We start from the raw sequence: 24,464 nt of genomic DNA, 5'->3' as shown, positions 1-24,464 counted from the left end.
AATATGGTGGAGAGCCATATACCTCGATCATGGCAACTAATGATGTAAGTTTATAACTCACGACAGGAAACCCACTGTCTAATATCCAAACAGGAGATCATACTTCGGAGCCTGTCTCCAGTAGGCCCTTGCACTTTCTGTACATTGTTGCGGGGACCTCGTTATCATCAAATTGCATGGCCATTCCCAACCCACCACATCGCAGTCCGCTGGGTGGGAGAGCCACACTCGTATCCAGCGCGAATGGCACCTGTCATCTTGAAAGGGTCTTACAGCGGTATATCGACTTATTGGGAACACGCAACCATGGTGATTCACAGTCATGATAATGACGACAAGTCCCTGGCCCCTTACTCTCAGACAGTTGATGATGCAGCGTGGATCTATACCCCCCTCGACGGCAACGAGACAATTGCCGAGATCTGGTGGGGAAGCATTGGCAGCAATGGCGATGCGATGGGTGTAAGTAGTTACTTAGACATCCCCAGACCGGGCTTGGAACTACTTTGCCACTAAACGTAACCCTTAGGATCTCTTCTTCCAGTATAGATCAGGAACACTCTTCAAAGAAACGAGCATAAAGTCCATTTTCAAGTGGGAATTGGAAGAACACCTCTCGCTCGGCTACTTGCAAACCCGTTATCATTGTAGGGCTGCAAGACGACCCCAAAAAGGACTCACTGTAGACAGAAACGGGTAGCCAACTAGATTGATTATTGCCAGAAGTTGGAGAGAGCAGTACTACTTTAGTCAGGCACTCATTCATCCAGTAGAAGGGTGATGGACGCAGCTTAGACTAAGAAAACCCTAGCAGAGATGGTTCGTTATTACTAGCCTTGATTAATTTACTTAAATATTTTTATACAAGATACATTCAACCAAGCAACCATCGCCGCATGAATGTTACGCAAGAGAAAGGGTTGCCTCTATATCATTAAGTCAGATGCTACAAGTATGGAAAGGAGGCTGCAGCAACCCGATTAAATAACCGGTACTCTCCTTTGTCTCTCGTCAGTAAAATATGTTTTTTCAAACATCATCACTTTATCTTATGTATCTCTCTTATATATACATTCTCCTCAATACGACAGTCTACCCCTTGCGTTTATACCGTACACAACCCAGGGAAATGGAAGCAGGTAGCATTGATTACTTGTTTGCATTATAGTAAAGTACTTCGGTAAATCACTCGATAGCAGTATACAAGAACTGTGGGATCTTTTTAATTATATAGATATCTCATACATCTGGCCACGACAACGACGATGGTCCCAGCCGGCGGGCAGACCTTGTTGGGATCACGACTTTCTAGGCTATAATTCTCACCAGAGCACATATACATGTACTCGAAGATGGTTACGGCGGCCCAGAAAGCCTCGTCCCAAACTCAGCCAGTCTCTATACTCCATTTGATAACGGCGAGACAGTGTCGGAGGTCTGGGTAGGCATCACCCAGAATGTTGTAGGCGGTCCTGGGGTGAGCTCTTTTCAACCATGTCTAATACCCACAGTAGAGCTGACAAACTGGAACAGTTCCGCACAAGCAAAGGCAGGGAAATATGCCATGCTCATGCAATTAGCCTCCACGAGACGACATGGGTCCTGGCTGACCTTCCCCGAGGATCAGAGAGGACAATATACTACGGGAGTGATGCCCCAGTAGGCGTTGATACCTTTGCCTTTCGCAATCCTGCTCCCTCGGGGTCTTTGGGTCAGTTCGACCCATTGGGCGCAATGCCTCCGATCCCCGGTTTGAGATACTGTGTTGAGGACTTCTTTGGTGGCTCTGTGGACCTGGTGGGTGTTGTCGAGGTGACTTGCTGTCGATTGGAGCATAAGCCAGAGATTACTTCTGGCATGCTGTTCCGCTTCGCAAGAGATCTCCGGGAAGCACTGGGGGAAGTGCGCCTCGGCGGGTTGCAGCAACCTATGCTTCTCGGGGTCAGGGGCGAAAGGCCGTGTACCTCGAGTTCGGGTACGATCACACTGGGGTTGTCCCTGAACGCCCAAACCTCCTCGACGCGCGCTTCACTATGTTTGACGAGCCTCCTGAGGACCTCAACCCAGAGAACCATCCCGACATCGCGGGCCATAGGTTCTTGGAGGCTTCATGGGAGGAGATTCCGGAGTAGTGGTGGTCACCACTTCAATGTCTTTTGGTGTATGGTGGAAGGGCCAGCCTCTAACGTCGACATGCCACAGTGTGGCTCGAGCTCGCTCTCTAGCTCTCCCTGGAGAACTACTTGAACAATGTGTCATTGTGGCAAATACATTGCTTTGTTAAAGGCATACGGGAGTTTGACAGATAGCACAATCGAAAGGCGTTAAGTTTGTATAGCTTCTACATCTATACTCAGGTGACACTCACTAGCCGCATGAATGAGGTCAATGCCAATGCAACCAATCCGATGTCTCACAATAGCCTCTTCCTGGAACTATTGAGCCGGCATTAATTCATGCAACGGTGAAGCGTTGCCACAACTGAATGTCAGGATATAGAGCAAATTCTACATACCTACTTGAATCATGTTATGTTTTTATTTTTTTTATTTGTGTTGCAGAAATAAAGAAATGACGATCGTGACGTCTCAAAGGCCCGCTGAAGAACCGACAGATTTGGAGTTTCTGCATCTAAGCCAAAAGCGGTGAGGGAAATGGCGGGGCACCAGTGATTATGGTGTTGGACCCTGCAATTTGACTGGTTTTTTCTCTTTCTTTGGTTTGATTTGTTTTGCCTATTTTGATTGTTTTGTTCTGTTGTTTCTGTTTTTTTTCTCCCTGTTGTTATGACGGTCCTTTTATCGCGGGGATTTGTCAGGTGATTACGGAGTACGGATGATAAGTGATCCTTCAGATTTACAGCCTGTAATATCAGTGACATGCCACCAAGTGCTAGTAATTTTACCTCAGATATCTGTATGTAGGTACCTTGTTATCTTCTGGGAAAAGCGCTTGTTGGCCTTTCTGAAATGAGACATGCCTGACCCGACCCAACCCTACCTAAAACTGAAAGTGATCGTCCATTTTGCCATGGGTGACCTCGTGCATTTCTCGTGGCATACTCGTGCTGCCCTGTGAGGTACTGTGGCTGTGGCTGTGGATGGGTTCGGTGCTTACGGTACTTGACCCAGTCGCCAAGTTTTGGTGCGTCGGGAGGTACCACAGCCATTGGTTACCTGGAGTAAATTGGATTGCCATTGACTCGGAGGCTTGTTTGGTTGCAGTGTGTTGAACGTGAGAACCCTTGCATTTGAGCTGCCACAATTGACATTGCCTTGGATGTTATGTTATGTTGGGTTCTGGTGCATCACTGCATCACTGCACGCATCCATTCATTCAGCTGCCTGTCTGTCATTTACCTAGGTATTTTCAAGGGGGTTGACTTTGTGTAAACAGTGAATGTGTGTCTCCCTTACATCAATGGCGGCTCTTGCTGGGCAGTGAATGAGAGTCGTCCAGTGATTGGGCTTCTACAAATCACCCGTTGATTATCGTCTTGCTTTGTCTCTTGTAACCTTCTCCAGATAAACGTTATAGCGAGAAACGTTATGACATCGATCCTTGTTTAATCTTATACCCGCCGAAGAAAAGAAAGAAAGGAAAGAAAAAATAGAGACTGACCCACCTGCCACCAAAAAGTGTGCCCTCCAGTTCGTTCGTTCGTTCGTTCACTGCCCGACTTCATTCGACTCCGTCCCTCCCCCGACGCCGTCTCCAGCTTTTGATGAAAGCTTCCGCCGCCGATTGACGGGCGAATTGTGTCCCACCCACAAACCCGCACCGCGTACCGTACTTTGGCCTGGAGCCCTACCCGGCCCCAATCAGAACCTGAGAACCCCCATATCCCATCTTTTCGAGCCCCTGGACACTCGCACACACACCTCGCCGACGGCCCTGGTGGTACTTTCTGCCGACTAGGTACAACTTTTTGGGCCTCTGGCATCGTCCATCGGGACCTAATATTTCAGCTCTTTTTTTCAAGGAAAAAGCACCAAGGGACCAAAAAAAAACCTTGACCAACAAAAAGTCCCTGTCGCATTTCCCAAGGCGTCAACTTAATTCAGCACAGCACAGCTCAACTCGCCAACTCGCTCGACTACCTATTGAGCCTCCTTCTGCTTCACACCGTGGTCTCGTAGTCGTTAGACTGTGGACTGTGGACTTAAGTTAGCTGGCCTGGCCTGGACGGATTTGCTTGCTTGCTTGCTTGCTCGTGCTTTTTCTTTGGGGTACTTTTTTTGGGCTGTCTCTAGATGCCCCGCCATCTGTCGCTCGCCATCCTTATCCAGACCCAGACTTGACAGATCCTGATTCCGCCTCTCTCGCCCGCCTTTCTTCCAACCTCACACTCCCATCCCCTTCGGCCTCGACGTCGACTTCTCTCCATATCCACCCTTCATCATGGATCCCGCCGCTGTGAGGTCCTTGCTTGCCACTAGCTTGGACCCTGATGCAGACAGTCGAAGGCGTGCTGAGCTTCAGTTGAAACAGGTGCGTCCTGCGTTTGTGCTTGCGTTTGCGTCTTTGGTCGAGGTGGTCGAGGGAACGGAACCCCCTCTGTGCTCGTACATTGGTAGAGAATCGTCCAGCCATCGAGCTCTGCTCTTTGATGCGATGGCTGGCTGGCTGGCTTCTCTTCCACCTACTTTGGGTTTCCTCCTCCGACGCCTCTTTGTGAAGCTGTGTCCCTTGCGCCAGCCTCCAATTCCACAAAAGTTGCCAAGATGCTAATTTGTTCCCGTCTACCTTTCTAGATTGAAGAACAGCCCGGATTTCTCGAATGTCTGCTCGATATTTTACAAGCCGAACAGGAGGCTAGTGTCCGCCTTTCGAGTATGTCTACCAATTCTCGTGTCCTCCCTCTATCCAGCCTGTTTGTGCGCTCCCTCATCAGTTCACCTCTGACCAACATTCCACTCTAGCCGTGATTTATGTCAAGAACCGTGTCAATCGATCATGGTACAATAATGAGGGGTACTCTCCCGACCCCCCCACCGCTATAATCCCTGAAGAAGAGAAGGCTCGTGTACGAGATCGCCTTCTGCCAATCCTCGCTACGTCCGAAACCCTCGTCCGCCAGCAGCTCATTCCCGTCCTCCAACGAATCCTCCAATATGACTTCCCCGCTCGTTGGCCCAAGTTCATGGACTTCACCGTCGAACTTCTAAACACGAATAACCCCGGTTCCGTTCTTGCTGGTCTCCAGTGTCTGCTCGCCATCTGCCGTGCGTTCCGCTACAAAGCAACCGACAGCGATGACCGACAACACTTTGACAAGATTGTGGAGGCAACATTTCCCCGTCTTCTCGCCATCTGCAACGAGTTGGTGAACCAGGAGAGTGATGAGGCTGGTGAGATGCTTCACTTGGCCCTCAAGGCCTACAAGCATGCGACATGGGTGCGCACTCCCCTGGATGTGATATATCTGCTCATGAGCCACGTATTGACCTTATTCGCAGTTGGAACTTTCGCCTTCGCTACGACAACGTGACACCAACATCGCTTGGTGCACTGTTTTCCTACACACGGTTTCCAAGGCTTGCCCCGCCAATGCTATGCAGGGCGATCAACACGAACGTGAGAAACATCACTGGTGGAAGGCTAAGAAGTGGGCTTTCTTCAACCTGAACCGCCTCTTCATTCGGTAGGACTGCTTGTATATGCTGAACGTTGGTGACTTTAGCTAACATGTACTTTTCAGACATGGCAACCCTGCCAGTCCTGGTAAGGGCGAAGACGCACTTGCTTTCGCCAAGGACTTCACCGCGAACATTGCCCCCGAGATCCTCAAGCACTACCTCCAAGAGATCGAGAAATGGGTTGCCAAAACCTCTTGGCTCAGCCGACCTTGTCTTTCCTATACTCTGGTCTTCCTCGACGAGTCCGTACGACCCAAGGAAATGTGGACACATCTTAAGCCTCATCTTACAAACCTTGTCACCCACTTTGTCTTCCCCGTCCTTTGCCTTACCGAGGAGGATGTCGAGCAATTCCAGGATGAGCCCGATGAGTACCTTCACCGAAAGCTTAACTACTTCGAGGAAGCGTCTGCTCCTGATGTCGCCGCTACTAACTTCCTGGTCAACCTTACAAAGAACCGTCGCAAGGAGACCTTCGAGATCCTCAAGTTCGTCAATGCCGTTGTCACCGAGTACGAGCAGGCTGCGGACGATCAGAAGAACCACATTGCCAAGGAGGGTGCTCTGCGCATGATCGCTACCCTGGCGCCGGTTATTTTGGGCAAGAAGAGCCCCATTGCTGATCAGGTCGAATACTTCCTCGTCCGTTATGTCTTCCCCGACTTCACCAGCCCACAGGGTTACCTCCGCGCTCGTGCTTGTGACACCATCGAGAAGTTCGAGCAGCTCAACTTCCAGGATCAGAACAACCTCCTTACTATCTACCGACACATCCTGGATTGTATGGCCGATCCTGATCTCCCGGTTCGTGTCACGGCCGCTCTCGCTCTCCAGCCTCTTATCCGCCACGATGTCATTCGAACAAGCATGCAACAAAACATTCCTACGATTATGCAGCAGTTGCTCAAGCTTGCCAACGAGGCTGATATCGATGCGCTCGCCAACGTCATGGAGGACTTTGTCGAGGTCTTCGCCACCGAGCTCACTCCTTTTGCTGTCGCACTGAGTGAGCAGCTCCGAGACACTTATATGAGAATTGTGCGCGAGCTTCTCGAGAAGGAGAGCAAGGTCGGTGATGACGGCGAGCTCTATAACGAGTATGACGACAAGAGCATCACTGCTCTGGGTGTCCTGCAGACCATCGGAACTCTGATCCTTACACTCGAGAGCACTCCTGACGTCCTGCTCCACATCGAGGCTGTCCTTATGCCCGTCATCAAGGTTACCCTGGAGAACAAGCTTTACGACCTCTACAACGAAGTTTTCGAAATCATCGATAGCTGCACTTTTGCTGCCAAGTCCATCTCTCCCACTATGTGGCAGGCCTTTGAGTTGATCCACACTACTTTCAAGGCCGGTGCTGAGTACTACCTCGAGGATATGCTGCCGGCTCTGGATAACTTTGTCCAATTTGGTGCTCCCCAGCTCGCTCAGAAGCCCGAGTACACTCAGGCCCTTTACTCCATGGTCGCTGATATGTTCACCGACAGTATCCAGGGAGGTGTCGAGAGGATATGTGCTTGTAAACTGGCCGAGGCCATGATGCTTAGCTTAAAGGGCCAGATTGATAGCTGTGTCGAGGGTTTCATCAACATTGCCATGAGCATCCTCGCCAACCAAGATGTCAAGGTGAAGAGCTACCGCATTCATCTCATGGAGATGGTTATCAATTCGATCCATTACAACCCACTCCTCACCCTTCAGGTCCTTGAGAACAAGGGCTGGACAAACCGATTCTTCAGTCTCTGGTTCGGCAGTATGACTTCTTTCACCCGTGTTCACGACAAGAAGCTTTGCATCGTTGCCATCTCAGCTCTTCTTAGCCTGAACCCTGAGCACGTGCCGTCCAGTGTCTCCGTTGGCTGGCCAAGATTGCTTCAAGGCATTACTGAACTATTCCGCTCCCTCCCTGCCGCTCAGAAGAGTAAGTCTTTCATACCATTTGTGCCATCGGGTCACAGCTAACAGATAACAGACCGCGATGAGGCTCTCCGTGACGACTTCCACCTCGAGTCCACTTATGACTACGGCGAGGAAGATGAGTGGGATGACGACGAGGCCAACTGGAACGCTGAGGAGGAAGAGGAGGCAGGCGAGACTAACGAGTCCAAGGACGAGAGCACTGCTTATCTGAACTTCTTGAACGAGGAGGTACGTATAATCATACACAATCACTATCATATAATGCTAACGAAACCAAGGCCCAGAAGTTTAGCCGAGCAATTGATGACGTCGAGGAGGACGATCTTGGCGAGGACTCTGTCCTGCTCGAGTCACCCCTCGATAAGATTGAGCCTTATCAATTATTCCGCGGTACTTTAATGAGTGAGTTGACCCCGTATGCGTCGTTGGACATTACTGACTTTGATAGAAATGCAACAAGAGCAACCCCAATTCTATAGCAGCCTGGCTGGACACCTCACAGCTGATGATCAGAATGTGATTCAGTCGGTAATGGTCAAGGCCGATGAGATTGCGGCACAGCAGGTGCAGCAAGCTCAGCAAGCCCAGCTCCTCGCTCAGCAACAGGCTGCTGCGATGGCGGCCAACCTCAGCGCCCCTAACGGCGGTGCCAGCTAAAGGATGGCTGCCGAAGGATGTCGTACACGTATTACGAGTGATCTGAGTTATTGGAGTTGTTTCTGCCCCCATTTTGTTATATCCCTTTCCTCGTTCATGTCAGGGCAGGAGTAAAGATTCCCCGGAGACCAAGAAATGTGTTGAGCCCATACCAAAAGAAAGAGAATTAGAACGTGCAAACAACGATGAGCCCACCTACTGGAGGACCCCCTTCCAAAGAGTGCCGTGGGTATGATTGGTATAGGGGAGCTGGATTGCGAAGCATTTTACAAGGGTGTCTTTTTGGCGGGAAATTTGTGCTGAGGAGAAATGAGAAAATGAGCCGATGACGACGAGACTGCGGATGAAGCGAGCAAGAGGTTCATCTGATTCGAGAGTGCAAGCTGAGATAGGACGAAGACGATAGTCACGAGATAAAAAGGAGAGGTGATCTCTTGAGCTGAGCAGTCACAGTTTAAAGGTAAACAAACAAACAAGTAAATACAATTGATAGTTCCATCTTTGGTCCGAACCCATGGTTTATCCTTACTCTGCCACATGATCATAGACAGTTATTCTCGGACGCTGAAGGGGTGAGTCTGGTTCTACCCCAGTTGTACATCACACAAACATTGCCTGTAGCCGCAATCAGAGATGATAGAAAAGCGGGAGACGATTAGTTTCGTGACATTGTATGTGATGAAGAGAGTAAGCCGGTCTTGTACTATTGGTGAAACAGGTAGGTTGGTCGAATTTCTCCAAATACTTCAGTCAGTCTGTCATTTCTCGTAGGTAGTTCGGAGTAAGGGTTCACCTCTTCTCCTTGTGCAAACTCAGTACTTTTCTCCCTGATGATTAGGACACTCGTAGAAATACACACCTCTTTGATACTCTCCCCCATACTCTGTTATACAAGATGGTCGAGGTGGAACCAACGATGGGTTTTCCAGCTTGTCATATCGCCAGTGCGGTTGAAACCTCGGGGCGAGATCTGAATGGAGAGTTCGAGTCAAGTAATCATGTCGGAGGAGCTTCTGGCAAGGACTTTTGTTTGTCATTAGGGTCATCTGGGATGAGTCGCACGTAGGCGATTTTGGGTTACGCCGGAGGAGACATTTGTAGCAAGGCCAGTAACTGAGGCTAAGGAGTGATGGATTTTTCTTCAGACAGTGAAGCAACGGAATGAATTAATCTATATCATAATGTCCTTTTTATTTCTTATCCGCTCGTTCAGCTGCATCCAGGGCTGTCTTGATAACCTCGTCCAAGAATCTCCCATTCTCGATCCCAACACTGATTCGTACCAAATGCTCAGCAACGCCATACTTCTCAGCCCATTCAAGCTCGTGGAAATGCGCGAAGAGCGTATATGCACAACCAAGAGTGAAGTTGGTCCCTAGACTCGGCCCTTTCGCCACATCAAGAGCGTCGTGGAACGCGATGGCAGCTGCGGGGGTGTTGAAGCGAATGGACAGCAGATACCCATATCCCTTTCCTGGACGTTTGTATTTCTCGTAGAGCCGTTGTGTCGGGCTTCCCTTGGGATAGTAGACTTGGCCGACTGAACTGTGCTTGCGAAGTGTATCCGCGAGATGTTCTGCATTTTGACTCGCTTCAGTGACTCGTTCTTCAAAATCGGTGCTGTTTTTCTCCATCACGATCATATCCAGTGGAAAATAGGTATTGAAATAGCGATCCTTCAGTCGTCTCTTCATATCCCAATGGCCTCTGCTCTTTGGGTTCAGGGTCACGCTTCCTCCCATGACGTTGCAGCCCCCACTAAACATATTCGTCAAGCTTGTGCAGACAACATCGCAATGTGAGATAACGTCGATGTTTACCGATGTGCCGACGGTGTCGTCAACCACGAACAAGAAGAAGAATTCATCGGAAAGTCTTTTTATCCGCTCTAGATCGACAGAGCCAAGTAGTGGGTTGCCAGGGAACTCTGTGAAGAGGGCACACAGCTCCAGACCGGCAGCCAACTCCTCTTCAAGAGTTTCCAAGTCGTATTGTGTACCGCTATAGATTTTACACTCGTACCCGTAGATGTTGCTTATAACTTTGACAGTATCTACATACAAAAATCTAGATTCGTCATTAGTCTGGCCACTTACCAAGTTTAATTTTTACGTACCCAAAGATCGCAATGGTCTTCTTTGTCGTTGTAGTGTAAAGGCTGATAATATCATGGATATGGCTAATAGCCGACATGCCGGTGGGGTATAAGAGCACATCGCTCTTCTTTAACTTGTTCTCTTCGGTACTGAACGAGTCTGCAATACGTTGTTGTATGGCAACCTTGGCCTCTTTTGCCTCCTGGATTGGAAGAATAGCCTCAGGCAATTCCCGGCCTCGATTCAGAAAAGGGGCGTTCTCTAGCCAATATGTCGCTCTTCGACTCGAGATACCAAAGCCGGTATGTTGCCAGAATGCTTTGGCCTCTTTTGCTCCTCGTGGAGGGTAGACGACCACAGAGATCTCGTTCAAGTCACTTCCGTTCTCAGACTTTTCAACGGGACGAATATTACCCTCGAAATCAACCACGAAGACATATGCTCTTGCCAGCTGCTCGTCTAGATATCTTTGAAGATCTTTGGCATGATGACGCGCTGTTATTAGCATCGCCGATCTTCCGCGCTCTTTCAACGATTGCCTCAGCTCGTCTCGAAACTCAGTTGCAAGGAATTTCCAAGGTAAGCCAGAAGCCCAGGTAAGTAATCGTTCTGCGAGTTCGTTGACGACAAGAGGGACGAAGAATCGAGGGTATCCGGTCTTTAGCTGTGCTATGAGTTCGGGGTCTCTTCTGCCCCAAGCTACAGTGTCTTCCCATGTAGGTATATAGACACTAACTCCCTATCAAAAGCTATCAGTATAGTGGGATTTGGCGATGTGGTCGAGAGCCCTTACATGTTTGTCTCCTGGTGGGAGAGAACTCCCAAGCTTTGCCCTCATCTCTTCACAGGCTTCAATCGATGATAACCAATTTGTGATATTCGGGTCCTTTTAAGTTGGTCTTGTACTGTACTTCGCTTGCTGCCGTCGTCGAATTCACGTTTTCACCGTTGTTGTCCACCTTGATGAAAGGGGACGAGAGTAGGAAAGAAGCATGGCCAGATCAATGCTTTATGTGCACCTGTTGCCACGGAATTGTACTGACTTGGGGGCGTCACACCGCATCTAACACAACTTGATCATTGGTGCATGAGCAGGTTTTGTGCTTCTGAATTGACAATGGTTTGAGACACGCATAAATACCTGGCTTCAGCCAGCCACTATGATAAGGAGGGCCAATACGGGAGATTTACACATTGCCGATCTGAAGTGAGATCTTGGCCATGCATAGGCTATCTGTAGATCTATTAGGCATTAGTATAGCCTATCAGCCACATGAAGCCCTACATAGCCTATTGTGTTATTGGTTAGCCAATGTTCTCCTGACACTAAGTTTTGGCTGTGAATTGCAATTATTGTGCATACCTACTCCATGTACTTAGGTGTCAACGTACGCACCAAACCTGAGCCCATCTTGAACAAACAAGCTTAATACAAAGGATCTTTCGTGGATTGTTCCCCATGCAAGAAGGGAGAAAGGCGAGGCATCTCATGCAAAGTCTAGGGTATCCTAGTTGCAGTGTGGGAGATCTCATCAATGTGAATGCCGCAATGCAGGAGCCATTGACAGGGGTACCATGAATATCCCGAACCAATCAAATCAATCGTCCCCTACAGCTTTGGGCTATCTTAGCGGTCGGCGTCCCCCGCTCAACGCTGCGGCGGCTCCCGTACGTCACCCGGATTTGGAGGTAGGGCAGGTACGACAAGGCCTAGATTACTTCCTCCTACTTACCTAGGTCAGGCAAGTGCAGGTCACACCGTCTCTCACCTCCCCTCATCTTATCAAAGACAAACAACAAACAGCAAACAACTTCTCCTCCTATTCTTCCCTCTTACAAATTCATCATCCTACAAAGTATCTTTATCTTTTTACCTCATTCAACCTCAACTGAAACCTTGTACCAACTGCAACAATGACAACCCGTTACCGTGTCGAGTGTAAGTTAAGCCGTCAATAATCCCACCTCAAGCCTCCCTTCTTTTCATCCAAACACTCATGGTTACACAAGCTCACGATAGTAAACAGATGCTCTCAAGACACACCGAAGAGACCAATTCATTGGTATGTTGGACTCTACTTGTCCCATTTACTACGAACAGCATCATACACTACATAGTTCTTCTAATTCCACATTTTCCCATTCCATCCCCGCATCACATGTTCCACCATCCACGCCTCAGTCAGACTCAGCACAGCTAACTCGAATTGCAGAATGGGTCAAGGGTCTTCTAGCTGTCCCTTTCGTTCTCTACTCCCAACCCACTGGCGTTTTTGGAGATGGACCTAGTGTTACTCAGATGGCCGAAGAGGCTCACCGCCGTTACGCTGAGATTATGCGTGACGTTGAACTCATGATTGATGATCACAGTAAGCCTTCGTGCTCACCTTCGTAGCGAACATATCTAATTTTCAAAAGTTAGCCGTCAGCAAGATGATACCATGCTCCCGTCCAAGTTGCGGATGCTGATTCCCACTGCGGGCCCTTTCTTCACCCGCCTGCCCCTGGAGGCAGCTTTCAAGTATCAAGACAGAAAACGGTACATCTCATCACGAAGATTTGTTGCACCATCCTTCAACGATGTCAGACAGATCCTCAACTCAGCCCAGTCCATGGCTGTTACGAATGGGTCACTACAGTTGGCCACGTTTGATGGTGATGTGACCTTGTATGACGATGGGTTCAATCTTGAGCCATCGAGTCCTGTGATCCCCCGTCTTCTCGGTAAGCTGGTGCACAAAAGGTCGGAGCTGCAAACTAATGTCTATTAGACCTCTTACGGAAGAACATCAAGATTGGTATCGTCACGGCTGCTGGTTACACTTCTGCCGACCGCTACTATGAGCGCCTTCATGGACTGCTTGACGCAATTACGGAGTCAGCGGATTTGGATCCTATTCAGAAGCAAAACATCGTCATCATGGGAGGTGAAGCAAACTACCTGTTTGAGTACTCACCTTCTTCGCCCTACAAGCTCGCCCCTGTCCCGCGCACTCAGTGGCTGACACCCGAGATGGCCTCATGGTCGGATGCCGACATTACAAGATTGCTGGATGTTGCCGAAGGTGCCCTTCGTGACTGCGTCAACAACTTGAACCTACCTGCCATGATCATGCGCAAGGACCGTGCTGTTGGTATTATCCCCAAGACGCCGGGTACTCGCATCGCCCGTGAGAGCCTGGAGGAGACTGTTCTTGTTGTTCAGCGCATCCTGGAGCTCAGTAGTCTCGGATCCAGCGAGGAGCGCCCGACCAAGCACCGGCCCAACTCTCCTCCAATTCCCCCCTCAGTGGCGAGCCAATCACGCCGCGTGCCATTCTGTGCTTTCAACGGAGGCAATGATGTGTTTGTCGATATTGGTGACAAGAGCTGGGGTGTGACTGTTTGCCAGCAGTGGTTTGGTAGCAAGGAGAATGGTGGCGCCATTCGCGGAGAGAACACACTGCACGTAGGCGACCAATTCTTGAGTGCTGGGTCCAATGACTTCAAGGCGAGAAGTGTCGGAACAACGGCTTGGATCGCAAGCCCAGCCGAGACCGTGGAACTGCTCGACGAGTTGGCTGATCTTATGCAAAAGAAATTGTCTTGATTGCAAGGAGATTTCGGCTTTGTGCATGAGAGATCTACTTTGGGTATATCCTGACGCTCGATTATGTCAGGAGTAGATTGACTGTCTCTGGAGGAGAGTCTCGGTTGTACGTGGACCTTCGCCTTTAATCGTGGCCTCGGCAACATGTCCGTCGACGTCCTGGCAACACGGGAGATTGATGCTCGTCAACTTATGTTCGGACAGATGACAGGAATTGCTAACGGATTAGTTACTTGCTTGACCTAACCCATCTCAGATATCGTACTATGCTGGCTCTAATCAGTCACATATCTTGATTAAGCTTTGAGCCGGGGATAACAATGGGAGCAAGATCAGTTAAATGTGTTTATTTCTGGGAAAGATCTATGTTGGAGTTTGACATCTACCAAGACTTCTGAATACAAATACCCACTGGATTTCACTCTATCCTGGAAGTCTTTCACCATTGTTACTTGAATAATATCTGCCAATCTTTTCCATGATTTAGCAGGTGTGCAAGATTACGATTTCTGATAAACCATGCATATCGTTGGAAACCTGATCATACTGACCATCCACATCAGCACTCGATATAAGTAAGATATTGCAATCTGATCATTATATTGATGAAGACAGGTTCTGAGTCTTCAAAATCTTGGCAACTTAGATCACTTTACACAACATAACTCAATCTCAACCGACCAAAGGCATATTTTCTCGCACGCCGATCATAGAGCCTAATCTGAGTCAAAATTTCAAGCAACATCCGGTATGGTGTAGTGGCTAACATTTCGCGCTCTCAACATTCAGCTGAGGGATCAGTTCCGCGGAGCCCAGGGTTCGATTCCCTGTACCGGAGTTTCTCTTTTGCATTTTTGACCTCTCGATCTTCCTTCCAATCCATATCTATCTATCCGCCGGCCGTCCTGAAAACATATAAAGCAAGCAAGTATTTGCCTCAGGTATATATCCATGACTGAAATCTTTTACTATATAAGTAAGAGTAGAGCTATCTAACTAAGGTGACGATGTCTGCTTAAAAATGGCCTGATACTAACTGTCACGAAACCAACAACACCAACAGCCATATATGCAAATCATGTCGCTCAGATGCCATTCATCAACGCATGAATGAATAGTCTGTTTTTATGCATCTTATTTACATACAGGACGTAACTAGTACTGGACGTGGTCTGGCTACAAAGCTTCTGAAGTCATCTACCTATGTATCTGTTTCACACATCCAACTCATTTCATTTGATGTACCAAGCAAGCTTGGCAAACATCTCAGTGCTCAGTTTAATTGTTGCAAACGTCCTCTGAAACTAGCAACATCAAGACACTTCAGATTTTACAAGAGTCATAGCGCAAGAGCGACTTGGTCCTTATGTGACAACAGAGCTTCCTCCGCCCACGAGTATAGCTTCAGGGCAGCTCGTGAAAACATCAAAGCAGTCAGAGCACTTTGTATTTTCTTATAATGTAATTGAACACTCATAACTCGAACAAGATATCCAGCTATTGCAGCTTCCATACAATCAAGCAAGGGCCTGTTTACAAACTCGCACGGGCATAATCAAACACAGTTTCCTCATTGGTAAGTATATCCCTGCCCCAGTGATGCGATGGAGGGGAATCTTCCAAATGGGGTTTTATATACGGACAAAGGTGCGGTTATAACCCGTCTTGGCCACGTCAACTGCATATTAGCCAAGATTGTGACACTGGAGAAGATACGGCAAGCAAGCAAAGATCATATCGTGTCACAATCGGCTATTCGAACCAACAAGAGACAATGACTAGGGGAGTGCAGTATCAAGTCTTGAAGGATTAGATGTAGGATGATAGCATATTATGGACTGCCCAGTAATCTCGGCGTATTCTTGTGAATGGGGGCGTAAGCTTACAGGTATCGCGCGTGTACACATTGGCCTTGGCATGTTGAAGTAGAGTAGGTACCTTAGGTATAGGCTATATAACAAACATAACTTCCCCTTGTATCTCATTCTGTCTTAATTCTTACGTTGGATGAATGAAGCCACGTGATATCATCAAATAGTCTATCGAAGTCAATTGCCGCAGTTCAGTTCAGTTCAGCTCAGCTCAGCTGAGGTTGGTTGGCTTATTTATACCGAGTTAGCTCCCTTCAGCCTCAAGCCATTCTTTTGTCTGCTCCATGGACTACACGGGAGGACTCAGTCCTGAAGAGATTCACCGAATTGATCGAATAATGGACTTGGAATGGATGGAATTCGCTGAAGGTTGGGAGTGGCATGCATTGAATCACGTGAACCCTCTTCCTCCCATGGTACCTTATCCGTCTTACTGTGTCAATCGTCGATGTGGATGGTGTCGCTTTACGATCAAGCCTGGCGACCTCATCACAGCCAGTCAGTTCCATGTTCCTTAATCATCAAGAAATACTACTAACTCTATGAAAGGAGCATCTGGTGGCACTGAAACAGTTGCTTTTGAATCAAGCGATTCCTTCAACGATGAAAAGTTACATGCAACTTTCAGGCGCTGCACAAGTGATCACGAATCATGTGCGACAATCGGATATCACGTTGAATGCTCCAAGATAGCTTCATCATTCGGGCTTGATAAGAGAGCCTTTGTGCAAGTTGCTCGATATTCTTACGAGCCTACGATTCAAGAAGATGAGCGGCGACGGGAGTGGATTTTGAATCACTTACACCAGATCATGAGCAAAAAGTTCACAAATCTACCACCAGAGATACTCTTGATGGTAAGCCAACATCTGGTACTTCACTATGCGATAGCTTCACTGTCTCATGTCTCTCGGTCACGTCAATGCACGATCGAGCCATTGAAGGATGTATGGGCTACTCATTTCGTCCTGGACGGAATTGAGTATATAGCTTCCTTGTCGAATACCCCGAAGCCTGGAAGCCGCTTACTCTGGAGAGAGCTCAGGAGCCAGGAAGAGAACTTTCTTTTCATCTCAGAAGATCATCTCGGTATTCGACAGATCGTTAATGATCCTGGAGCTGTCACATCTGTGCAAGGTAGTTCAGGCTGGTGGCGAACACTCCCGATCACTAGCAAATTCCTCTCATTCTCTGACGATGTAAGTTTTGTGCCTCTAATCATGAGTTACAATTCTAATGCAAAGGCAGGGCCTCAAATTGCGCAGTTTCGCCGCCGCTCCATTGAATCCCACTATTTGTTGGCCGTATCCCATGGCCCCGGATACGTTGAAGAATATGGCTTACCACGTCACAAAAGACTCATCTTCAAGTCTTGGTATGACTATCGAGGCTCGCATGGTGGCTTTGGAGTTTAACGAGCCTAAGATCACGGGATATTCTGCCTGTTGGTACAAGGGCCAGCTGCTCGATCTTCATACGCACAAGGCTGAAGAGTCCTTGGCCATTTATCGTGAGCTGGACGAAATGGCGAAGCAAAAGGTGATCAAGGAAAAGTCATATGATTCGACCGAAAGTTCATCCCCTCATTGGACTTATCATCCGTTGAATCCGGGAGAACGTGTCGAGCAAGTCTGGTTGCGTTCGAGAAAACAAGCAGACGAGAAGGACACACCCGAAGACGAAAGGCGACCAAAGACATCAGAAACTGCCACCGAGACTGCGATATTGGTATGAATCAACACACCATAAGCCCTTGAAGCTTGAAGCTGACTCATATTAGCTGGTCACTAATCAGTCTCGAACACTTACCATGGGAAGAAACAGCTCACCACAGAGCGACTGGAAATGCATATCCAAAGACTCAACAGAAAGTCCAATGCTAGTATACTTCAGCCCTCGTCTTGGGGGCATTTCTTTGTTCGCATCACCGACTGTGAAAGGAAGTGATAAAGAGACCTCACCAGCAGGACTAGCACCCGAATCCGAAACAGACTCTTCTGAGACCTTAGAAGTCTCACTCGATACTGTGAGAGAGGTTCAGATCTGCAGAGAACAATTTGTTAAAGGGACCAGTTCGATATCCGGCCTCTTGTTTCGATATGAAGATGGAAGCCAGGCATGTGTGGGCAAGTTTCGCTTCGATCATGCGAAAGAAGTTGTGTCTGTTGCCGATTCGAAGTGCTTCTATCTCGGTACCAGACACTTGGATCAAGACAACCGAGCCTTGGCAGAGTTCTGCTTATCGAAGCCAGGGTATGAGGACGAGTCTTTGGAGTGGAGGAGTTTTCTTTGGAAGGCGAGTCTCCCACGGGAGATACTGCTGCTGATGGACATTTAATTGGCTTTGCTGGATATTTAATGATTGGCTGCCTTACAAGTAAATAAAGAATTTGTTAAATTAATTAAAACGTCCCTGAGCTCTTGATCAGCAACGCGAGACGATGACAAGGAAAGAGAGAAGTTGGCGGGGGTCCAAGGAGTATTCCATATTTTGACCACTCATATTGATAGGTTGATGTAAGCCGGGCCTCATATCTCTCTCTGTATGGTTCTATTATTATCGGCGGATCATTGATATCAGGATTGGGCAGAATTAGAATCACATGTTGGAAGCCTCGAGATGTGCGTGTTACAATTACGTCAATTGCTCGTAAACGATGTCTCAAGGTCACTTTAGCCACAGCAAAATGAATGCAATGACATTCCTTTACATTGATAGTTCATTCAAACTGATAATTCTCTATTGATGATACTGCATCTATTGAAATTGACATCTGCATTGTTTTGCATTGTTTTTAACTGGAAACAAAAGTGTCAATACCAACATGGTACAGTCCTACAAACTCGACAACGATCACACCCAAAGCACATACGCCAAAGTGTGCTCAGATCATAATCAAAGACAACTAGAATCACTCATGACCTTCAAAGACGAGGACAAAAAGCTCAGCCCTCTCCAGAAACACGTTCAATTCTGGGACCGCGACAATGACGGCATCATCAACCCATGGGACGTCTATAATGGTTTCCGCGAACTTGGTTTTGGCCTCTTCTTCTCAATAGGCTCTCTTCTCATCCCCATATTCTTCTCGTATCCAACACGGCTCGGTCATAGTTGGCTGCCTGACCCCTTGTTCCGCATCTATGTCAATGACATCCACAAGGCTAAGCACGGCTCTGATACAGGCATCTTCGACTTTGATGGGAACTTCAGCCCTGAGAGATTCGAGCAGATGTTTCAGCGGTTCGATACCTCGGGCAATGGGGGCTTGACTGCCGATGACCTATGGAGATTATGGGCCAAGGATCGCTGTGCAGCAGATCCAGCTGGTTGGACTTTTGCTTTCATGGAGTGGTGGACAACATATGTGCTTCTCCAAGAGGATGGGATCGTGAAAAGGGACGACCTGAGAGCCTGTTATGACGGAAGCTTGTTTTGGAGGATCAAAAACGAAAGAGACAGAAGCAGCGAGTGCATGCATAGAAAGAGATTTGGCATGAGAAACTTCTTTGCTTCAATCTAGCAGGCCCTCGAAAGATACAGCCTCAATTTCTTCCACAGGTCATCTTTTTATCAGTTGAAGACGTCAAGGGCGCAACTTATCCCTGGGATGCGACTTTGCTCAAAAGTGATGAGGCCCAGTGTTGAGTGCCGAAGTCGACATGAATAGTGCGTGTTGATATAGACCGGCTCATTGAGTCTCAATGTCGTAGATAGACAGGCATCAGTGCTGAGAGAGCTGGCGAGGATATCTGCAGTGGCGATGTGTTTGTGCCAGAAGAGGGGGGCTCTGCCAAAGTTATACAAAACGCGGAGTCAAGACTGACGCACAGAGAACACGAGCATATCACAAGTCTTACCTCTTGATACGACACTAAACATTACAGTGTATGCTTGGAGGACAGAACGGATAATGACTGGCTACTCCTCACATAACCGCATATCACCAACGCTTCTGTGCTGCATCAGAACAAGACGTAGAGCGTCATTAGCAATCAGAAAGCATAGAAGTCGTAAGCTGTGCTCAGCTCTCTGTGTGTGCTCTTACAACTCAATTGTGACGGTTGATCTGGAGTAACCATGGTCTTTATGAAACGACTGATCCGAAAGTGATATCAGGGAGACAACTTTCCCCTGTATTATTACTTCACTTGAAGCACTTGTTCTCTAAAACTTGCCGGGAACATGGAATTGATATCACGAGTTTTTGGGGGGCCAATCACAAAGCAAGTCAGAAGAGTCTTCAATTCTCACACACTAACCGATCCCAAGGGCAAAATACTATAGCAAGTCTTCCTTGCTCGACGACCTGTCAATCATTTGTGATTTGGATCCCCAAAACGATGACTATCATGTATCAAGCAAACCACGATCGTCATCAGAGATCCTACCAGCCCGCCCATCTGTTAGTTTGTACGGAGTCGGGTCTCAGTTCTGTTGAGTGTTGCTAGGTATCAGGAAGAAACAGGAGGTTTTGACCGAGTTCACTGTCTCTAATCATATATGCCTACACGCCTATCGGCTGGCTCTTGACTGGCAAATTATACACCTTTTCTACAAATGACCCTCGCATGGATCCTCAGAATTCCCTCCAAGCACCAGAAGCTCGCTTCTTAGGACTTTCTCTCCGTGACGACATCAATTCCCTCACTGTCTTCGCCTCCTCACGTTTGGCCCTTCTAGCAGCACGTTGCTCTGGCGTCAGCGGAAGAATGAGTCTCCTCTCAAGTGGGTTACCAAGAATCAAGCCAAAAAGGTGCTCTCTCGGACCTACATCCTTCCCCCACCAGGCATACAATTGGCGGAGAGTAGGAGATACCTCGAACTGATATGCCCCAAGCCATGCCGCGAGCGCCGCCCTGGCAAGTCCAAGTGTATACCTCTGCTCAACGATTTCCTCGTGGGTAAGCTGCTTAAGCATCGCTGAAGACACTGGAATCAACGGTACTACCAATCCATCGCGCTTCATCGGCTTGTCTTTTGCGGCTTTGGCCCCCACGACGCCAAATGGTTTGTCAACGAAGCCTATGTATACCCTGCGTTGGTAGATTTGGGCAAACAATCCAGATGTGTTATACGGATCAACCATTGGTATGGTCCCGTATTCCTCTTCGGACGGCGGGTTATCGCCGGCCAAGATGTGCCAGACTCGTAGTGGTATTAGTTTCATGATGTCTGATGCCCATTCCGAGGCAGATTTCAGCTTGAGAATTTCCTCCCACTGGTACGCTTTTTGCAAGGCCATGAGTGTTTCGACAATGTGTTCCATACGCTTTTGTACTTCGTCGTGCTTCGCCTCGAAAATTGCGTCTTGCTCTGGGGTAGCATCCATTGTATGTTGCCACGGAGTTTGGTACCGCCTTCGATTCAGTAGCTTGATTCCCTTCTGTTCCTCCATCTGCCTGAGCTGGTCCACGACACTGTCAACACATCGGTCCATCCGCGTTGCAATGTAGAGGACACTGAAATATGGCCGTCTGATGAATGCTTCGAGGTGAGCCAACTCCTCCTCGGTCCATGGCCTTGCTTTGACCTTGGGTTCGTCTCTTGGGTCTGAGGATAAGATAATGGGATCTGGGGTCGGGGCATCACCATCATCTACGTCTTGGCCCCTAGTAACATCGTCATTGCTTTTGATCGAGTCGTCAACAATTGGTGTCGCTTCGTTGCTGGTCTCGACAGAGCTGTGGGCTTCTATGCCCTCCTCAGCAGCAATGTCGCTGTTGATCGGTGTTGATTCGTCTGGCTTTGCATCGTCACCGGTGTGAAGATATCTTGGTTGTTGGAGAGAGAGGAGGCGAAATGGGCTAGGTTGTCGTTTGGAGACAGCAAGTTTGTTTTGATGTTGGCGCAAAAGGCTCAAGGAAAGTCTACGGCTCGCATTTGACAATTGAGACAACGCAAAAGGTGCCATTTTCGTGGGAGCTGAGCAAAACCGATATTCTCGCGTTCGAATTTGATGGTGAGACTTGGAAATGTTGCGTAAAGCAGAGCTTCAGCTTCGTAGCACGTGACATGATTTTCAGCATTTTACAGCTGCCAACTTTGAATAGGCCTGGAAGCCATTTTCGAAGAAGGAGGGTCTTATTTTACTCGCTCGAAACAAAAGCTATTTATATATGCAGCTCTACTGGTTATTTTCCTGTACGTTGATGCAATGACAGACTCATTTCAAAGACATCCATGGTGGTCATAAGGATCCCCCAGTGACAGCTTGGATATAGCTGAGGACCATACATCATGCACTCTAATAGACATCTAAAGGAGAACAAAATGAGGTGGGTATATATAAATATATTCTCCTGGAAGCAGTAGGTGATGTCGTAGAGTCTAGAAATTGACCATTATTATCATACAACATCTGCAGCATCCATCTCAAGCGAGAACCTAGAGAGAGACACATCCATCCGCGCTGTCCTCAAGGAAGATACCACCGTAAATAAGTCCCTCGTTCAAGTTGGCCTCCTGGAATCCAGAGTTGGCAACATCATCGGTGCCAGTAGGCTTCTTGAGGATACCAATCTGGAACTGTCCCTGGCCTGTCAAGTTGCGGGCGATGGGCTGAGTGGCGGCCTTGAGAGGCTTGCATCCCTTGGAGTAGTAGGCTTGGATGGTGCTGCGATTGTTAGTTGCAGTCTTTGTGCAATGCTGTTGGTAGGGACTTACTTCTTCTCGTAGTTGAGAGTGATGGCAAAGTTCTGCCACACCTTCTTGAGCATAGGAGTCTCCCAGAGAAGCTTGAAGTCCTGGTCAAGGAGCTTCCAGGTAGCAGCGGTGCCGTTCTGCCCGATGAGTTGACCAGCCTGGAACTGGAACTGGTTGCCGGAGAAATCGGCCTTCTCGTGCCAAACATTCTATCCTTGTTAGCATCAACGAGGTCAATTATGGTGCGGGTATACTCACCAGGTACTCATGGCTCAGGTTGAGAGGGCGCTTGTCATCTTGCTGGATGCTAAAGTGCAGAGTCTTAACACCCTTGGATCCAGGGCTGCCCTCGTTGCTATCCTTGTTGAACTGCAGACCAGCGCGTCTGAAGCCAAGCTGCTTCATGAAGATACTCTTGTCGCTGATAGTGACCTCGAGAGGGATGGTACCAGCCTCGGTATCGAAGCGCGACTTGGTCTTGGTCTTGGGGAGCTTTAGAATCTCGGACCAGGAGATGTTGTTTCCCTTGACGAAGCCCGGGTTGTAAGGGTTCCAGCCGCCGCCATTCGCCGTGTCAAAGTCGGTCAGAGAGGCATTGGCAGGGACTCGGCCATCGAAGACGACGGGGCAAGTCTCGCTTGCTCTGGGGAGAACCTGGGAGCGTTGGCCGAAGGGAGTGGCAGAGACCACGGAGGCCAGAAGAGTGATGACGGCAGCGGTACGCATGGTGGATGAGTAACAATATATACGATTGGTAAAGGAATGAATGAAATACACAGAAATGAAGGGATACTAGCCAGTAGTAACTTGAAGACAAAATGCTACAGAACCAACCATGCTATTACGATGCAACAGCGTCTTAATATACATCTTGAACAGAACCCTTTTCAGTCTTTCAGATCGGGTAATTCGGTAGGTGCTCCGTTTCAGGCCATGTTGGTAATCTTGTAGACGCGGCAGTTGAACAAGACATGCCACTTTGGGAATGAGAAGTCGGTTATTGCACCTGTAAATATATATCAGCCATTGGAGGAATTATTAATATGGACAGTCGACGGTGTATCTGAAACGTTTTCCAGAACCCAGAGAAACTTTAACTGGGCGCAACAACTACCTTAAGCTTAGATAAATTTTAAGGTTTAATTTCAGGAACCGGAGCCGGGCTGTAGTGGAATTCCGATATTTCGACGATAGTTTCAGGAACAGAACACGGGGCAGATGGTGGATGTATCTTGAGACGAGATAAAAACTTATTTACTCAGAATTACTCTACGTACAATGAAAAGTTCCTAGATCGTCTTTGGACGAATCTCCGATGAGCAAAACTCCTCGGAGGGACCTCTTCCAGCTCCGGGACGAAGCGGACCCACTGTCGGCCGTGCTCCATATTATCGGCACTTGAAAGCTCTTTGAAAGTACTGGACATACACTCAATTACTCATGAACAAGGGAAATTGATATAAAAAGTATATCGGGTATCATTCCATTTTAAGCTTACACAGAAAGTGAGCACTATCATTTACGCATTCCTACGATTGACGGCACGGCAAGTTTATTCTTCTTCCCCGCCATCAAGCTCAGACTTTCCAAAGTGACCGTCCACCAAGTCTACATAAGCAGCCTACATATGTATGAACCTTGACTCCTTCACAAGACTCTGGTCTATTCTCACTCCCTCCATTCATCCCTCAGCCAGCCTCTTTTTCCCCAGGATTCTCGTGTTACATCTGGGGAAACCACTTACAATTCTCCAATATCCCAAACAATCACAGCTTCTCCGTGGGTAACACAAACAAAAAAGAAAGACGAAAAAAACACCTCCACCCCCACGAAGTCTCCAATGCGGGCACGAATCAGCCCTCCTACTCCTACTTCTCGGCACTGATATCCGAGGAGGCTTCTTTCGGTGTGCCAGTTCTCTCTCGTGCAGTGCAGCGAGGGCGGTAGTCGCGCTTCATCAGCCTCAGTTCTTGTCATATTTCGCTCGGCACGTTATTTCCGCGATGCTGCATTAGTTGTGAACCGGAGTAAGTGTTAAGCATG

General features: G+C 48.2%; 7 protein-coding genes across 7 annotated transcripts; 4 read left to right on the top strand and 3 right to left on the bottom strand.

Moving 5' to 3' along the window:
- Nucleotides 1–306: 306 nt before the first annotated feature.
- Nucleotides 307–2,132, top strand: FTJAE_755 (uncharacterized protein; the record flags this gene model as incomplete). Its single annotated transcript, XM_037354277.1, has 5 exons — nucleotides 307–462; nucleotides 530–647; nucleotides 1,353–1,477; nucleotides 1,534–1,902; nucleotides 1,947–2,132. The coding sequence occupies 5 exons, from the start codon at nucleotides 307–309 to the stop codon at nucleotides 2,130–2,132; spliced, it is 954 nt and encodes a 317-aa protein (XP_037212156.1).
- A 2,269-nt stretch (nucleotides 2,133–4,401) lies between these two features.
- FTJAE_754 (importin beta) lies at nucleotides 4,402–8,219 on the top strand (the record flags this gene model as incomplete). The annotated part of the gene is made up of 8 exons (XM_037354266.1): nucleotides 4,402–4,491; nucleotides 4,755–4,833; nucleotides 4,923–5,398; nucleotides 5,460–5,644; nucleotides 5,702–7,563; nucleotides 7,615–7,790; nucleotides 7,841–7,964; nucleotides 8,011–8,219. 8 exons carry the CDS (start codon nucleotides 4,402–4,404, stop codon nucleotides 8,217–8,219), a joined length of 3,201 nt encoding a protein of 1,066 aa, XP_037212155.1.
- A 1,190-nt stretch (nucleotides 8,220–9,409) lies between these two features.
- Nucleotides 9,410–11,153, bottom strand: FTJAE_753 (cystathionine beta-lyase; the record flags this gene model as incomplete). The annotated part of the gene is made up of 3 exons (XM_037354255.1): nucleotides 9,410–10,286; nucleotides 10,336–11,054; nucleotides 11,109–11,153. The coding sequence occupies 3 exons, from the start codon at nucleotides 11,151–11,153 to the stop codon at nucleotides 9,410–9,412; spliced, it is 1,641 nt and encodes a 546-aa protein (XP_037212154.1).
- A 4,906-nt stretch (nucleotides 11,154–16,059) lies between these two features.
- FTJAE_751 (uncharacterized protein) lies at nucleotides 16,060–18,113 on the top strand (the record flags this gene model as incomplete). The annotated part of the gene is made up of 4 exons (XM_037354234.1): nucleotides 16,060–16,273; nucleotides 16,325–16,974; nucleotides 17,024–17,503; nucleotides 17,556–18,113. The coding sequence occupies 4 exons, from the start codon at nucleotides 16,060–16,062 to the stop codon at nucleotides 18,111–18,113; spliced, it is 1,902 nt and encodes a 633-aa protein (XP_037212153.1).
- Nucleotides 18,114–18,600: 487 nt separating this feature from the next.
- FTJAE_750 (calcium-binding caleosin) lies at nucleotides 18,601–19,299 on the top strand (the record flags this gene model as incomplete). The annotated part of the gene is made up of 1 exon (XM_037354223.1): nucleotides 18,601–19,299. One exon carries the CDS (start codon nucleotides 18,601–18,603, stop codon nucleotides 19,297–19,299), a length of 699 nt encoding a protein of 232 aa, XP_037212152.1.
- A 1,056-nt stretch (nucleotides 19,300–20,355) lies between these two features.
- FTJAE_749 (uncharacterized protein) lies at nucleotides 20,356–21,690 on the bottom strand (the record flags this gene model as incomplete). The annotated part of the gene is made up of 1 exon (XM_037354211.1): nucleotides 20,356–21,690. One exon carries the CDS (start codon nucleotides 21,688–21,690, stop codon nucleotides 20,356–20,358), a length of 1,335 nt encoding a protein of 444 aa, XP_037212151.1.
- A 473-nt stretch (nucleotides 21,691–22,163) lies between these two features.
- On the bottom strand, nucleotides 22,164–23,147 carry FTJAE_748 (endoglucanase c; the record flags this gene model as incomplete). Its single annotated transcript, XM_037354201.1, has 3 exons — nucleotides 22,164–22,392; nucleotides 22,443–22,630; nucleotides 22,680–23,147. 3 exons carry the CDS (start codon nucleotides 23,145–23,147, stop codon nucleotides 22,164–22,166), a joined length of 885 nt encoding a protein of 294 aa, XP_037212150.1.
- Nucleotides 23,148–24,464: the final 1,317 nt, after the last annotated feature.

The sequence above is a fragment of the Fusarium tjaetaba genome (assembly GCF_013396195.1).
Source record: "Fusarium tjaetaba strain NRRL 66243 chromosome Unknown NRRL66243_c0000018, whole genome shotgun sequence".
NCBI classification, from domain to species: Eukaryota; Fungi; Ascomycota; class Sordariomycetes; order Hypocreales; family Nectriaceae; genus Fusarium; species Fusarium tjaetaba.
Note: the sequence above shows the minus strand (reverse complement) of the source record. Positions and strands in the feature narration are given on the sequence as shown.